A 17,546-nucleotide genomic window follows, 5' to 3' on the forward strand; every position below is an offset into this window, starting at 1 on the left:
AATGATGGACGCATTTTGATATGATGTACAATTTTTTTTCTCTTACGAAGATGGCATTTTAAAAATGCACCAACGCATGTTTCGTTTTCTCTTGATTTAATTACTATAGCTGTATAACAAAAAGATTTTATAATTTTAAAACATCCGTTGCAGAAATAAGAATTATCCATTTCAAAATTACCATATTCATAGAATTCCATTTCGCCATGCCATATGAATAGTGCTGAAATATTGCTTCTCAATTTAAAAATATTAGATTATATATTTCTAAAGATATTTCCAAAATAAAAGTTTAGCAACGAATATTGGATCTTATTAAAGGTAAAAGGAAAATTAATTTAGAGATAACTGTTGTTTCATTTTCTTTTCTTATATAACATTGTAAAAATAATGTATTACAAATATATCAACCTTTTATGATATGAGAATTTTTCGATAAGTTTCAACGCCTTTATTATTGCTAAACAAGAATTTCACAACCATAATACATTCATGTACATGAATTTTTCTGATTTCCGAATTCTCTCTCACTTGAGTGGATTTTGTAGAATCGCTTGATTTCTATTTTCAAGCAACCTGGAATTTCGATTCGGATAACGCGCGCTCTCTTCGAATGGACGGTTCACTTCAATATTCATATGTGCTGATAATGAAAGGGAATATGGCACATGATGATGAAATGTTTTTTAAGCCATATCCTCAAAAAATATTAAGGCATAAAGTAGTTTTAGAATGTAATAATAATAAAAATTTAAAAAATTATTTTTTAATGTTCGTTTAAATGTCATTCATTTTTTTTTATTAATTTTGAAAATAATTTTATGCATAATTTGCAATAATACATGTTTTGTTCCAATGAAATTCAACTCGTTTCAGCTCTTTAACAAATGTTTAATCATGTGCTTTCCTTCCACAATTGAAATTCGCTCTTTATATTTTTATATTCTTTAGCAATGTATCAATATATCTTCGCTTTCTAATTTAATTTCATTTAATTTATTGTGGAATCTATAAACAAAGCTTACTAATATTTTTAGCATATTAAGAAATCAAAAGGATGAGCTGAATGTATTTATTTACTATCCTTTCTTGTTGTTGCTGTTGTTTTTATTAAACATGTTTCAATCCAGCTTGCATGTGCTTTATCATCTTCACATAACTAATTAACCAGTTGGAATCAGCAACACATAAGAAAGTGAAGTTATAACACTGCGTAAAACAATATGATACATCAAATTAAATTTTCACGCCGTTTTGATAAGTGATTTGATTCAAGCACAGGTGTAAAGAAATGAAAGTAGTGCCAAGGAAATTCTTATTTTAATTTGAAATTTAATAGAAGCATGTAGAATAATTCATGAATATCAAAATTAATTGAAATTTCGTATTTATTAAAATCAAGCCTAACCAATATTTCAAATGAATTAGCTGGTCGCTCAAGACGACAGGTAATCAGTATATGAAACCTTTCACCTTTAAATGCCTCGGGCATGAGATAGTCTGAATCGCATTCTTTTGCTTGAAGGTTTTAATTGCAACTTCGAAATCAATCGAATTTTAACAATTTTCTGTTAAAGCTCATTCTGATCAGTTTTTGCAGTTAGGTGTAAAATGTTGTTTATTTAAATTTCAGAGGTTTTTCACAAAATCCAGTTATAATGAGTAAAAGGCAGAGGAGTTGGAGCTCAATCAAGCAATCAATAAAATGATATATTTTTTTTTCTCACGGTATCGTTTGCATAATCAAGAATAAATTTGTAAAAACAGAATATCAAAAGCTGAACAGTCGTAAAACATTTCCATGTTTTGATCTTTAGGACTAGAGGCTAAAATCTTCTCTCATTTTTTTTGGTAAATTTGAGATAAATTTAATGATTTTTCTCACACACGTATACTGAAATATATTATATGTCATCTTATATCATTTAAAATCCATAATACGCATTCTATCATGTAAATAAAAAATATATATATATGTGCTCTTAGAAGTGAAAAAAACACACCTTCAAAAACATTCATTACTCTTTATTGATAATCATTAATCTATTTGATACAAATACAGGACGGATACAGCATTGCATTGAAAAATTAAGTTTATCTGATGCATTCAGAAACGATTCGCGCAGACAATTTTTCCCAAACACCAAAACCGGATTGTATGAATCACATGCAACAAAATGAGCCATTCGAATTTCATCTCCTTGAATCTGCACTTCGAGTTTTCTGGCATTGAATGAGAACGTATTTATTTGATAAATGAACGCTTTATTAAAAGGTTCATTATTAAATAATTATTTTTTATGAACAAAAAAATTTAACAATTTCTATTTGTTCAATATTTTAACACATTATGTAAAAAGAGTAAAAAAATAATTTCACCCAAGGAATATTTTTAATACTTTGTTTTTGATCTAGACAAGAAAAGAGACATTAATAGAACAAAAAAATAATTTCATAACCACTTTGATTCGTATTTTGTTTCTAATAAAGGAAGCGCTCTCTAATTATTCAAAATAAATGATGAGATAGCTGAGAGAGAAAAATAACTTTCGTCTTAATTCTCGTAAATATTAAATAATGAAAAAGAAAATTTATAATGAGTGCTTAGTTAATGTAAAAAATAAGAAGATGGCAAAATGTGATGCCATCTTCTTATTTTTTTAAAAACTAAGGAACGTTACGTTTTTTTCTAATATGACAAAAAATAATATTTTCGTTTCTTTCTTTGTAATAGCTAAATGATGTATTCAGGCAAAATTTTGAATCACTAGAAAATGAAGTATTTATCGAAATTTCGCAAATATTGGAATTTATTTATCATCTTTTAGAAATCCATTTTCGACTTTTTTTAATAGACAATAATCCATATGAAAATATGGCGGATTCATTTTACAGAAATGTAATTGTCTTTTCCAAATAAAAAAAATAATGAAATTAAACTCAAATGTTGAATGCATATGCATCAATCTTTTAACAACAAACGTGAATGAAGTCAGAGCTTCATCCTAATGTCAAGAGAGAACATTTTAGATAGGTCTTACATTTAAAGGAAACGATTGTTTTGCTTGTGGTGTGTGTCAGACTTTCAGCACTGTGTCTGCACGTACTTTTGATGTGCTGATGGATTTTGCACTGTACAGGAGTTGACTGAAAAACAATGGATTTTGAAGAAAACATTTAAGATCCATTAGATGATTGATGAATAGTAGCGTGAGTCGGAACAAAGGAGCCAAGTTCTCTGCATACCAGTGTTTTCATTAATAACGCGAATTAATATGCGCATCGGTGCGTACACAGCCTTAAATTGTCAGCTACGATTATATTCGAAGAAGTTCACAAGGAGCAGTATGTAGAAACAGTTAATCTTAAGTTTATGGCATGTCCGAATTTCAAACATTATAGAATTTGCAGAGAATAGCAATATTTCTTAACACTTACAGAATTTGGATGGATGGATTATAAAAATGAATACACTCATTCCTGATGATGGATGCAAAATTATTTTGAAATGAAAGAGAAAAAAGAAATGATTCCTGTTGACCAACATGGGCCATAACAACCATTTCTGACTTGGAACATTTTAGCATGCAGGGAACGAAAAAAAGGACATCATTGAATGGTTCAAGAGGCTGTGGTTTGGGATTTTGAATCATCGGCCTTACATCCACTGTGCAAAAAGCACTGAATGAGAACATGCCATTTTCTGTACTTAAATGGATATCAAGAAAGGTTGGTCAGCTGATATCTCTTGCCAAATTTCATCGAGATGTGCTATATAAGCTAGTAAGGCAAGATATAAATGCCAAAAAAGACACAATAGACCATCTCGAACTTATTCCACAAGTGAAGCCTGGTCCTTCCATTGTCTCTTCAAGAATTCTTGAATGTGAGGAGCCAACAACTGACATCTTCGTCCACTGCAGACTGTAGCTCTGGACTCTGGCACGGCAGAAGAAACGAATGGATGGCCATTGGTTTTTGTTCACTACTCTTGACAATTATTTACTTGTTCAAAAGAATAAAAACTCTTAAAGATTTTTCAAATTATATTTATAGCCATATATTTGTCAAATACATTAAGTCATTTATGAAGTTGTAAATCATTTAACAGACGGCGGCGAAAGTGATTTTGGCTAATAGTAAAATCATCACTACTGTATAAATTTCTGTCTATGTTAAATTTGAATCCAGGGGCTGCACTTAAATTGGCTAAGTACATCACAGCATTTCTGATCTCCAATTTATTACATATTTTTTGCGTTTTATTTATTTCTGAGACAGAAATAAAAGGTTACTTCCTTCAATGTCATTTTAATCTCTTCAGATATCGGTAATAGCCAACTGCAATTCAGTACCAACGGGAATCAATCGCAATTTCACCGATTTAAACTGAAAAATAATTTTTACAATCGGCATGAAAGATGGGAAATTATGTTCCAAAATATATAGAGCTGACATTCACATTCTGAAGTAAACTCTGCTTATTCCATTAATGAAAAGATATGTGTTCTGCTCAGTTTTTTTAGAAATGAGTGCTGCAACAAAGGAAAAACCATTCAAGTCGGAATGCGTTAATCAGTATTGTTTATAAACATGATGAGATCGGTTTGGAAGGAGGCAAAAGACAGCGGGACAGTTCAGAAAATTGCCTCAACAGGAAGTGGGATTTTTTTTTTTTTGTTCTCGGCCGTATTTCTGAAGAACCATTAATAATTAAATGGATTGGCCTTGCGTCGCTCACGCAAAAATTTATATGGCATCCATAAACATTCCAAGTGCACTGTGAATTTTTCATTGAATTAAAAAAGCAATATTCCCGAAACAGAAAGTGTCATCCAATTGGATAAGAGAAAAAAACCCACACAAGTGTATGAATCGCTGACTCTGCAGGCGGTAAACTTTCAAACTCCTGTCATTTAAGGGCTGAAAATGATAAACGCTGTAAATACTGAAAGCGAAAATGTTCCGAAGCAAAATCACAAAAGAAAAAAAAAAAACACCTTTGTTCATAAAAACCAATTATTTATATATTCTTTTAGACAACTTAAAGGACTGTTATGCGTATTTCACCACATTACAAGGAATTTCTCATTTAAAATTTTAACTATAAAGCAGTGTTTTAATTTCTTTTTTTCCCCCTATTTATATTGTTTACCACAGTAAGTCTATAGTACAAAATCGCGTGCACATAATTTCTTTTAAATCGAAATAATCCTACGATGAAATGACACTGTTTGCATTATTATTTCAGCTCGGTATATTTGGGTCCGTATTTTTTTAAAACTAAATGTGTCTTCAGCACTCAGTTTCATAAGTTGAAGATACTTTTTGGTTCTCCGGCTGCTTCGAGGCTCCGATAAATGATGAAATGATGAATAGCATCATTCGAAAAGGTTCTTCGAGGAACTGAAAAACTGAACTCTAACCCGGACCGATATCAAAACTATGAAAAAGCTGCTTAGAAAATTAAGCTTAGATTGGTCACTTTGAAAACGAAAAGCCTATTTCCTAGTGTCTGCGGTCACTGGCAGACGATTTCATCCGCTTGGCAGTGTCCATCGGGCGCGGAGAGGAACAAACGACCGTTTTCGCAGGAGCACATGGCGTAGATTCCCTGATACGAACGACCCCGGCTCGTAGGCAGCGCTGTTCGAAGGTTGCGCAGTAATATCTGATCAGAGTCAAGCCAGATCTGCAGAAGAAAACAATTTCAGTATAAATAAAAACCATAAAAATTGAAAGAAAAACATTGGAAAAAGAAATACTGATAAAAAATGAGTGTTTTTTTATTTTATTAATAAACACTACGATTGACTGTCGAGACTACTTTTTAATGAAACCTGAGCCGATGTCAGCTTAAGAAGCTGAGAATAAAGGGAATGTAAAGAACTGTCACCTATGTGCGATATCGTATTGGTGCAATGAACTTATTTAGATCCGAAACTGTATATAACTTAGAATATTATAATTTTGTATATAACTTAGAATATAACTTTTGTCGGACAAGTTATTAGCTACAGAAATATTTGGGGATGCGTCATTAACAGTGCTGAGCATATTGATAGCAGTTTGGTAGTGCATACTTCCTGTTATGTTCTAATTTCTTTCCAACCTTTGGAGAAAAAAAAATCCTGAGCCATCGGACCTGTCCGATATCTAAATTAGACGCTCAGACTATCCAATTGCTATCGATGTATTTTTATTCGCTAAAGATGTTTCAAGTCTATTGCTGCTGATGACTCTTACAATAAAGAATTAGACGTATACACTGGACTTAACACTCCAGTATTGTTCTCGTTTTCTGAGTGCGATTCAAATTAATCTTAGAATAGTTTTGTGTTCAATAATAATTTGTAGCTGTATAATAAGGAACAGATCTTTAGAGAACAATCAGTTTCTTGGCATCTGTGAACTATTGAGTTAACTGTGTCTAACATTGATTGACTGATAATCTGACAGAAAAAATTATTTAATATAAGCCTTAATGTCAGTAATACTGATACTTCAACTTTCAATCTGAATAAATTCATGCTTTATAAGACCTGAAACTTGTAATTAATAAAAAGGAATTTTAGTATTCTTTCTGAGAAAAATTTTCTTACTCTGCCTTCTCTCGATTGAAGATGGAAATCTTTCAAACAAGTGGCGCTGATGTCACTTGTTTTGGACTCTATACCAATCCCTTCAGGAGCCTGGACCCGTAATGTGCGTGTTGGGGACTCGAGTCTGTACAAAGAAACAAAAGAAAAGAAAAATACTGGAACTCAGTGCTGTTTTTCATTAATTTAATCAGAAATTATTAATTCAAATTATTTGAATAAATTTATGAAGAAAGTGTGAAATAGGAATACAAAAAACTGAGGTTTTCCTAACCAAAGAATATTGAATGATACTCTGATAGAAGTATAATGCAAAGAAACCACAAAAGTATTAGCATTTTGAATCAAATTTAATAATGATCAAAATACTTCGTTAATGGCTGATTTACTAAAAGATATATATTTGAACTGCTTCATAACTGCGCTTAAACTTGAAAAAATATCCTTGCTGATTTTTAAAGTCATCAATAACAGTCTAAATTTCTCATTTGTTAAATGGCTGCCCCACAGTAAGAACATAGGAATTTTACAGGAAGAGCATTTCAGCTTACAAATATTCCATGTGGGCCCCGGAATCACAAGACACGGGCCAAACAGTAGCTAAATTCTTTCTACACATTTTACAGAGCCATTCTGTCTATATGGTTATTACTGCGGCATCAGTCTTATTCTTAGCTTTCCTAATTTTTTTGTTATGAAAAATATATAAAAAATATCCTTAAATTACAAATACAGAATTCACTAGAAAAGAAACAAAGCCAGGTACTTCTCATCAACACACCCTATCTAGAAATACGGAAGTTCATCTTTCAGGTATCGGCAAATTTGAATGCTCCAATGAGAAGAAGCCCCATCTTCTTGGAAGACAGGACCTTGTTGAAGTAACCCCCTCTCCACCATTATCAAACACTTGTAAAGAGCTCTGCACTGTCAAAATCACTGACAGAATGATGTTACAAGAAATGTAGAAAGGACGTACATGATGCGACCCAGGAAGCGTACATAGAACATTTGTTGCGTGTACAGAAAATCTGTTCGGCCTGTGTCCTGGTTTAGGGGTAGCGCGTCTTCCCCGTGATCTGGGCATCCCGGGTTCGGGCAAGGTTGTTCTTCCCTTGTGCTCTATCTGTGAGGTGCCTGAAAGAACCCCCACCCCGAAAAAAAGGGGTTCTGGAAGCGAGTGCGTGTGTGTCATCTTCTTGCGGGTGAGTGAATGAAATGCATCAATGAAGTCCGCCCCGTAAAAAGGGTTGTGAATCATGAGTAGCGACGACGTACTCTTGGCGCTACTGAAAACAAGAGACGCTCTCTCGGCTTAAAATCGCAGACTTTGTCAGCGGCCTTGATAAGTGCCTTAAGAAACAACAACAGCAGAAAATCTGGTAAGATTACGAATACTTTCAAGTATCATTCATATTTGTACGTGTAATATTTTTGAATACATAGCACTTTGAGAAGGAATGATGTTTTAAAGTAATCCTGTACAATAGTGAAATAAAGTTTGATTAAAAAGACAGTATATAAAGATTATTTTATGCAATTAGGAATGACTTCTTGAAAATAAAAGAAATTTCGAACACATAATTTTATTAATAACAACTGAAATCATTGTTATAAGACATTACTCTTTTCTCTCTTGATAAATAAAAAATAAATCCTGAATCTCTATTAATGACAATATCTGCAATTCAGAGCCCATTTAGAAATGGAAAGCAATCGAATGATTTAAAGCTTGTTTTACAGTTTATTAGTTTGCTAATGTTCTAATATTTTTTTTTATTTTTTTTTTCTCCATCAGAATTCCTTATTTTCAAACAAAGTACTCCCAAAGCAACTTGAAACCTTAAGCAATGAATAACATCGCCGTTGCATGCACTATTTACTTATCATATCTCTGCCTATTAAGATAGTGCCATATCGGTGAGACCATTTCATTCTTTTGTTGGGAGAGAAACATCGACAGATGTCAAAAAATACGTCATCCTCTGTCGATCATTTGACAGCTTTATTTCCTGCAGCTATCCGACCTGGAACGTGAGTTATGGTATTGGATTGATGTATTAAGCTTTCCTGCAACAAGTAATATTCATTTCACCAAAACAAATGTCATGGGGAAAGGCAACAAGACTAAAACGTTAATGCATTGCATTCTCCTAAATATGTCCGCCGAATGATCGAACGCGGGAATATGAATAGATTCGTATGATGCTCGACATGCCTGACAAAATGATGCACCAAAATCGGAATTCGTTAGAAGGTAAATTTTTTAAATCATCATTGAATAACAATTTTAGAAAGAGAAAAATGAAAATGAAGAAAAATTGCGACAAAGAAACGGGACAATATGATTGCAGATTCTAATAAAGAGACCCTATGCAATGTACCCTTTCCAAAAATGATTCATCAGTGCATAAGATGTCTTTTTTAAATTTTGTATAAGCCTTCAAATGAATGATTACTTTTCACAATTCCTATTTATGAAAATCAATTTTGCCTGCAGAAAAGTAAATACCAATATTGAAGCACCGCATTTTTACTTGTAAGGTGGATAACTTTCATTTCCCTCCGCTGCTTATTGCATTTTGAATGGCAGAATCCCCAGTGATGTCTTTTCAACCATTTAAATGATAAAACAAATGTTTCGAAACCACTATTATTTTGATAAAAGTCACATATTTTAAATTCAGTAAATCTAATGACGTCAAGTCACTCATATTCATTTACTTATTTTAATTTTTACTATTTTTTTATTTCTTTGATGATTAAGGAACTCTGGATTATTTAGTTTTAGTCTCCTAGATCTAACTTATTATTTCACATAATCAACATTCATTTAATTATTTAACTTTATAAAAATTATTATTATTATTTAGAATTTCAATTTCTTTGATGACAAGTAAATCCAAGAATATTCATTTTTGCTATTTTATGTTACTTATTATTTCACTTTATAATTTCACATAATCAGTATTTATTTAATCAATTATTTTAACTTTCATTATCTTTTAGAATTTCATTTTCCTGAGATTTAATTAATTTTGCAGTACTTCTTTTTTACTCCTTTATATTTTTCTGATTATTTTGTATAATTAGTATTCACTTTATTATTTTAATTTTTGTTTCAATATGTTTTAGAGTTTCAATTTCAATGTTTAGTTAATTCTGAAATATTTAAGTTTGCTCGCTTTTCAAATGGCCAAAGATAAATTGCCGAATATTTCATTTTTGCTATTTCACATTAATCTTGATAATTATTAGATTTAATAATGGTAATTTTAGTCACTATTCAAAATATCGAATTATGTGTAATTCAAAAAAATACATTTTTCTAAAAAATGTTTCCTGTTAAACGCATTGACTAAATTCAGCTTTTATCGATCCTTCGTTATTACAATATAAAAATTTTGATAAAGCCCGTTGCTTTCCCAGAGTAATAAATGATTGTCTAACTTTGATCATTCAAAATCAGGGACTTCGTTTATAAACCATTTGCTTTCAGAAATGGGCTTACATGAAAAAAATATATATATAATATAAATATAAGGAAGATAATGAGGATAAAAATATAAATATAATGAGGATAAAATGAAACGAAGATACTTTTGTTTGAAATTAACGAACAAATTTTAAGGGCGGTATTATTGGTGATCAATACCTCAGTTAATTGTCTTATATTAATTCAGTTATTAAAAATTAATTTTTAATTGATTATCCGTCAAAAAATGATAAATTTGCTATTTATTATAGTGTTTAATTAAATTAATATGAACTATTCTAATAATTAATTTAAAATAAATTCCTTCATTAATACGTTGGAAACAACAGAATTTTATTTTAAGGATTTATTTCATTTAAAAGAACTGTCACTCTCCATCCTACTACGGATTTATCTTTTTATCAAATTTCTTCGATCAGAGACTTGATCTTGAAATTTCTTAAAAACGGAATTTTTCTTAATTCAAAAATATGATTTTGAGAAGGGGGTGCGGTAGCGAGCAAAATCTACACTAATTTTTCTACTGAAACTTTATTGTCTTCAAACATAATGCGACAAGTAGAAAATAGTTCCCTTTTCGATTATTTATAATTTTTAAAACATAGCAAGTAAATAGCTTCCTGTAAGTAGACAAGTAAATAGGCCATAATAAATTCTATAGCAGGTAAATAGGTATTCTTGCCCAAAAGAATTTTTTTTAAAGCAAGATTTAAAAAGAAATCTCAAATTTTGTATCTTTTTTTGTTTGAAGATTTATTTGGAAAATAAAAAAGCCCCTCTAGAATATCTTATGAGACAAAATACATTTTTTATTACAGAATAAAACATTTTGGGTAAAGATACATTTTTTTAAAATAATTAACTTACTTTTTATAAGTTGGTTAAGATTATCTCAAAATCCAGTGAAATATTTATTTCTAAAAAATTAGTATGAAAAAATATTAAATGAACTCATTTATCCATGTGGTATGAGACGTGCTGATTATATAGGTGACATAGCCTTCTATATTTTTGTCATTTATTATTTTCATTTATATAAGACCGTAAAAGGGCTTCCGAGAGATTTTAGATTGTCTAAGAACTTTTCTCTCCTAAATTAGTTGCTAATTAAACTTAAATATTAAATATCAAAAGTTCTATAAATGAATAAGAGAGTAAAATATGTCACGATATACGAAAGAATAAATTTAGTTTTATCTACACTATTATTAATTTACTTCATTGAAATTATTAGTATGTATGACGGACTGAGTTGAATTTATTTTCATCAAAGAAACACGTTAATATCTTTTTCAGTTAAACTCTTAGCATTTTAGTCGTTTTGGAACTGCCAAAATAAATGCGTTTCAATATCAGAATTTTAAAAGAGGAAATACGTTTTCCTCCTAACTTGTTGGGTACATTTGACAGTTGAGACCTGCCATGCATTTATTTATTTGTCTAAGTTACAGCTGAAGAGTTTAATTCTTTATTGAAAATTACAATATCTACTATATTTACATTGATACGAACCTGTGATATTGTTTATTTGTCACATTCGAGATATTGCTAAGAAGAATGAATTAAAGGATTCTTAACAGAGACAGATAAATGAAAGAACAAGAGACCCACTTTTCCAGATATTTGAAAAAAGAGGAACTTGTAACAACTTACTACAGTAAGAACTTCGGTAAGCATGAAACAAATAATTATGTAACAAGTAAGTAATTAATAGCTCTTGTAAATTCTATAAAACTATGTCAAACTATTGCATCCCTCTTTCAAAGAATATCAATTTCTTATTTCTATTAATGAAATTCCTGTGGAATGGCTTTTGAATTATAAGGAAAATTTCGAAATCCAGCATCCTAATGCTGACATTCTCTCTAAAACACCCAGTATTGTAAATAGAATATTCAGTATCCACTGTACAGCGCGCCTTCAAAAAGTCTGGACAAGAAATAGACGTTTCAGATCCGTATTAAGTTCCTTAAAATTCCGTTGCCTCCCGTTTAAGGCATACAGTGACGCCTCTTCGTGACGGAAGGGCGTTATTAACTTTCTTCATTTGTTTCCTGTAATGAACGCACAATCGTGTTGATCAATCAATCTTTCTTGTTAGCAAGCACAATAGGCTAAGATTGTTCGATTATTTCATTGCAAGATGCTCATCTTATTTCTGTGTAGGAGGAAATTTCTTGAGCTTCACTTGATTGGAGGAGGAGGCATTTATTTTATGCTGTATCATATTACAACCGCTACACAAACAGAAAAATAATCTAAGAAATTATTTAAATAGCTTTCATGTTCCTTTGCATAGCTATTTGCTAAATTAAAAAAAAAATAATAATAACTTTTAAGATCCTTATTAGATACCCTTCTTAAATCAAAGAGTTTTCACGCCGAAAGGACACCATTCTAATAGATCTGGGCATGAAAATCTGTTAAAGCATACTTGAGAACTTTCAGGAAATCCTTGGATAATACATCCTGATCTCTTGTCCTCTTCTTTGAGATTACAGGACATAACTTTGAATAATGTGCACTAGTTGTAAATAAAGTAACCGTTGCTTCTTGTGCCTGTATTTCACTCTTCTCCAAGACTAAAGCAAAATTAAATTTTTGAAGAAAATTCTGTGCGAAATACATGGATCGGTAATATCAACTTTGTAGAACTTGCGTTTAAATTTTCTGACTCAGCATTCGTATGATGCCTTCAGTTTCCCTTGTATTTCTGTTTTTTCACCAGTGGTCATATTTAGAGAAACATTGAAGGTGCTGCAAGTGAGTTTTGCTTTTAATTATTTGAACAAGAATAGCTGATTCCTTCATTATTAGCACCAGTTCAGACACTTCAGTAGCAAGCAAACGAATACCTAACACGGATGTGTCATACAGTTTCCTTAATCTTTTAGTGTCGTCGCTGGAAAGACAATTTTAAAGATCCGTAGCGATACACAATTATGTGCATCAGTAAATGAAATTCGTTTCCTAGTACAAAAGTTTTTCAATTAAGCCAGTACCCAAGGGTTCATTTCATTATTCGAATTTAGTCTGATTCTCATATTTGATTAGGAAGAATTATATTTGAAGTTTGAAATTGTACTGTATTTATCAGATTTGTCGTTAAATGAAATTATTTATGCTTTTTTAAAAATAAATTTTATAACTTTTTTTTATCATTTGTTGTAATTTTAACTGAATAAAAAATATATAAAGGAATGATCACATTGTTGTCTAGCTTCTATGGGAAGAGTGCACTTACTTCAGTTGTCTCGAAGGCTCTGATCTAATCAAAGGTGTTTGAATAGAACCAGTGAATGCAACTCCTCCTTTCCCTAAAAAGAAAAGTAAAACATGCAGCGAAGAAAATAAATACGTTTTTATTTCATTTGTTAGAGGTCTGTATGTTGACTTCCATTACCTTTCGCATCTTTATCTTATTGATTTCTTCCCTGTTAGAAAATATGTCAGCTCTTTGATTCATTTTATTTGGAATATGAAAAACTTTATTCTTTTAACGAAAGGTTTATTTGTACAGACACATGAATATGAAAGTCGTTTCATTTCAGAATTTTCTCATTTAAAATGAACAAGTTTTATAAAGTCAGGTAAAATGATTTTCAAGAGAAAATATTTCAGGGAATACAGAGACCGAAAAATCACTTTGATAAAACATTTATGTCAATTATATATTTTTAATTCCTTTTTCTTATTGATTCAGAAAAGTTTATTTTCTTTCACATATACTTCCAACAACTAATTCTGTGAGAGAGAATTATTTGAATGATTGTATTTTTTAGAACATTTAAATGAATTTGCTTCATTCTCTTCCTCAAATACCATAAAACATACATTTTCCAAAAAACAATTCTTTTGCATTTACCTACATCTTAGGCAAGAACACACTAAAGATAGTTTATGTTTGAGCTTTATTTTCAATAGTAAGCTATTTTCCAAAAGCATACTTAAATAGAAAGTAGCATGCTTTATTTTTGTTTATAAACAGTCTCACAGTTTAAGAAAATATTGAAATTTCTTGTTTATTATAAAAACAAATTATCTGAAATCCTTTAAATCTATTAAGATAGGAAAATAAGTCTTCCATTTTAGAGATTTTCAGCATGCAAAAAAATTAATTTTCATTTTCCTTTATATTTATTTGTCCATTTTGAAATATGCACCTTGTTCGCTTAAAAAACTAAAATATACTCTGTACTTGAATTTGAGTACGGAGCTTTCGAATATTTTACAATGCAAACTGGCAATTTCAACTTAGAATTAATGAACTGTTTGAATGTTTTTTATATTTTTTGATCCGTAACTTTCATTAACATCCAATTGCCATTCTTCATATTTATTAAAATACTATTCTTAAATTCCCAAACAGTCATTTTATACTCATTTAATTTAATATAAGATAACATAATTTAGATGTGGAAGCATCTGTCAGTTTTTGGTCGCTCTACAGGCCAAATCACTTGGTATAAAATTTTCAAAAATAACTTTTGAATGATGAGAAAATGCACTTGTGCGTTTTTAAAATTTTAGTTGAACTTTTAATCAATTACAAAGTAAATTTTGATCACGAAACTCTCGAAAACATTTTGATTTTTACATAGCATCAAAATTATAAAAAATATCTTTTTTTTATGATATTAATTTAGTTGTACAAACTTCTCATAAATTGTTTAATTTGTATGTAATAAATACAATAACTTTTTGTACAAGTTCTTCGAAAACACTTTGAATAACAAACATAAGACAAATATATTTGCGTTGGTAGGAGGAACCTCAGCACTCGCGTTTTGACTATGCACAGTTATACTCCTCCGATTCATTTTCTAGCAGTCTGTTGCTTCCACAGTTCTGTCCTGGCTGCACTGACACATTCGAAAGCAGACGAAGGAAAAGGAAAATGCAGACTATTCTTACCTGTTACTCTCATTTTATCAGCCGCCATTATTACCTCTTTGCCATCTGTTTTTAAGAGAATGTCTCCTGATGGTTTTCTAATCGTAAATTGAGATGTCAACAAGTCTAATCGCCCATCACCTAAATTTGAAAATTTTTTAAGCTAACTTTCGTATATGAAAGACAATTAATAATTATTTTTTAAATATAGGGAGAATATTAAGAAACATTAAAAGAAGTATTTAGGAAGTGTTGTACGGTACCTAAATTTAATCTACTTGTTATTTTTCCCTTTGAATTCCTTGTATTGATTGTAATATTTCTGGCTGATTCAAGCCTAAGAGGCTGGTCCTGAAAAATGCCAAGAAATAAATCATTTTAAAAATATCATTGATTCTAATATTAATTAAAAAAACAGGAAAGTAATAACACAGAAATGAGATGAATAGATTTCATTTCTGAACAAAGATAAGTGCAGTTTTATACTAGTTTCGAATTCAAATTTTTAATTTGTTTAAAACTATAGGGCAGGTTTATTACTTCAAATTAATATTAAAATAACATTTACTTTGTGGAAGAAGGTATTCGTTGTCTTCATTTTTAATATAATTATTCAACAATTATTTAAATTGTGGACTTAAAATAATTCATCATGATTTTTCTTCCAAATAGTTCAGCCGATGATCGTGCAGCTATCTGAATGCTCTATCTTTATTAAATTTTTGGTTATATATTAATGTGTCATTCGGATACCTATGACTGTCTTCTCAGAAGTATAAATGAAGAAAATCAATGAGATATCTAGACTATTATGAATTCCATCTTATTTTCTTAACAATCATGCATATGTTTTTATTAAAGAAAAGAGTCAATTTCGTATATGTTTTTCTTATGCCTATGCAACTGTCAGATACAATGATAGTAAAAAACTTTTAAAAATAAAGTTCACTTTAAAATACAAAGACATAAATAAGGAAAAACATATCATGAGAGCTAAAAAAACATGCAGATAATTGTTACATAAAACAAAAGGATTTTATCATATCAGATCCATAATGTTTTATAATTCCCGCAAAAAATTTCATTTTCTATTATTTAAAAAGCTCATCTAGTAATGATATTATTTTGATCGTCTTTCGAATAAATGATATTCATAGTCTATGGTTCGAACTTTGGAGGGACTCACGAACACTGATCATCTCTAACACCGCATTTTTATAACGTTTTATAACAGAAAGAGCAGAAATCCGATAAATCTCTGAATGACATTAAGCTAACCAGCAACTTCACAAGGTTTCAGATGAGATATATAATTATTAGATTATGATTAGATCCTAATAATAATTTTAAATGTCAATGAAGAAAAAATAAATAAACAAGAAATCATAAAACTGCAAAAATGTTTTTTGTTCTTAATGAATGAATGCCCTCACGGACCGTAAAACTAAAAACTTTATATTACTTTTTTCCAATGCAAATATTAAGAGGCCAAATAAGGCTCCACTTCTGCAGTGAAAAACAGTATGCTTAAAGTGTTTCTTTAGTATTTTAAAACCGACTGTTTTCGATTAAAGAAAAGAAAAAAGAATTTGTAAGCAATAAAGGATAAATGAAGAGATATGAAAGGGGGAAACAAAGCTAGCAGTAAATTTTGGCAAGTATCGAGAAGAATGTCAGAGGATAAGACGGAACCTGAAAATACAATCCTATGTTCCAACCTCATAAGACATTGCATCTTCCAATTTCCTTCACCTCTGTTATTCATGTCCGTAAAAGCTTCTGAAGTCTGTGCAGAATTCTATTTGAAAACAGAGAGCACTTATTGCAATCGAATGAAAATATCATTGATGGAAATAGTTGACCAGTTTTTCTGTTGCAAGTAAAAAGCGAACGAAAAAATGAAAATGTATCCATTAATTTTACGCAATGAGCATTTGGCTTACAGATAGCATATTTTTCGCTAAAAAAGAAATCAACATTTTATTTGTTATCATTTAAAAACAATTCTTTCAAAAATTAAATTTATTACGGTCGAGTACAGTATCTTTTTGATTCGTCACCATCATTTCTTAAAACTTATTAAAGAACTACTTTTCCGACATAATCCGAAAAAATCCAACAGTATTGTTCCTCACGATGTCAAAAGCGAAAAGGTGACGAACCCATGCCAAATTCTGTTAAATATTCAAATCTTGACAAAATGTCTCAGACAGCAGAAAAAAATTATCCCAATCAGCAAGATTATTGTGACTGGTTTTGGAAACGTTTATTTCATAGTGATGAGAAGCAAAAAGTTTTTAATTTGTATATTTTTTCGGCTATTGGAAAATCTTGTTTAGGGAATTATTTTATCGCATTCACATATGTTCTATATATAGTTGCATAAAATCCAATAAATTAATTTCATTTCAAACCTTAGCAATAGATTCTTTTTTCAAATGGTGCCAATAAATTCAAATGTAGCATAACAAATTCAGACTTGATGTGTACAGCCAAATAATTAATTAACGAAAATTTTGGTATAAAATAAAAATAAAGTTCAATTTGCAGGCAAAACT

General features: G+C 30.3%; 1 protein-coding gene across 1 annotated transcript in view; it reads right to left on the reverse strand.

The window, feature by feature from the left end:
* Positions 1–2,029: 2,029 nt before the first annotated feature.
* LOC129963769 (zeta-sarcoglycan-like) overlaps positions 2,030–17,546 on the reverse strand; it is a 91,884-nt gene continuing 76,367 nt past the window's right edge. The window contains exons 4-8 of the mRNA XM_056078317.1: positions 15,252–15,339; positions 15,010–15,129; positions 13,340–13,412; positions 6,603–6,726; positions 2,030–5,692 (exon numbers count right to left, since the gene is read on the reverse strand). Of these exons, the coding sequence (XP_055934292.1) occupies positions 5,522–5,692; positions 6,603–6,726; positions 13,340–13,412; positions 15,010–15,129; positions 15,252–15,339 (576 nt within the window). The 3' untranslated portion in view covers positions 2,030–5,521. The remainder of the gene's footprint in view (positions 5,693–6,602; positions 6,727–13,339; positions 13,413–15,009; positions 15,130–15,251; positions 15,340–17,546) is intronic.

The sequence above is a fragment of the Argiope bruennichi genome, chromosome 3 (genome assembly GCF_947563725.1).
Source record: "Argiope bruennichi chromosome 3, qqArgBrue1.1, whole genome shotgun sequence".
Classification (NCBI taxonomy): Eukaryota; Metazoa; Arthropoda; class Arachnida; order Araneae; family Araneidae; genus Argiope; species Argiope bruennichi.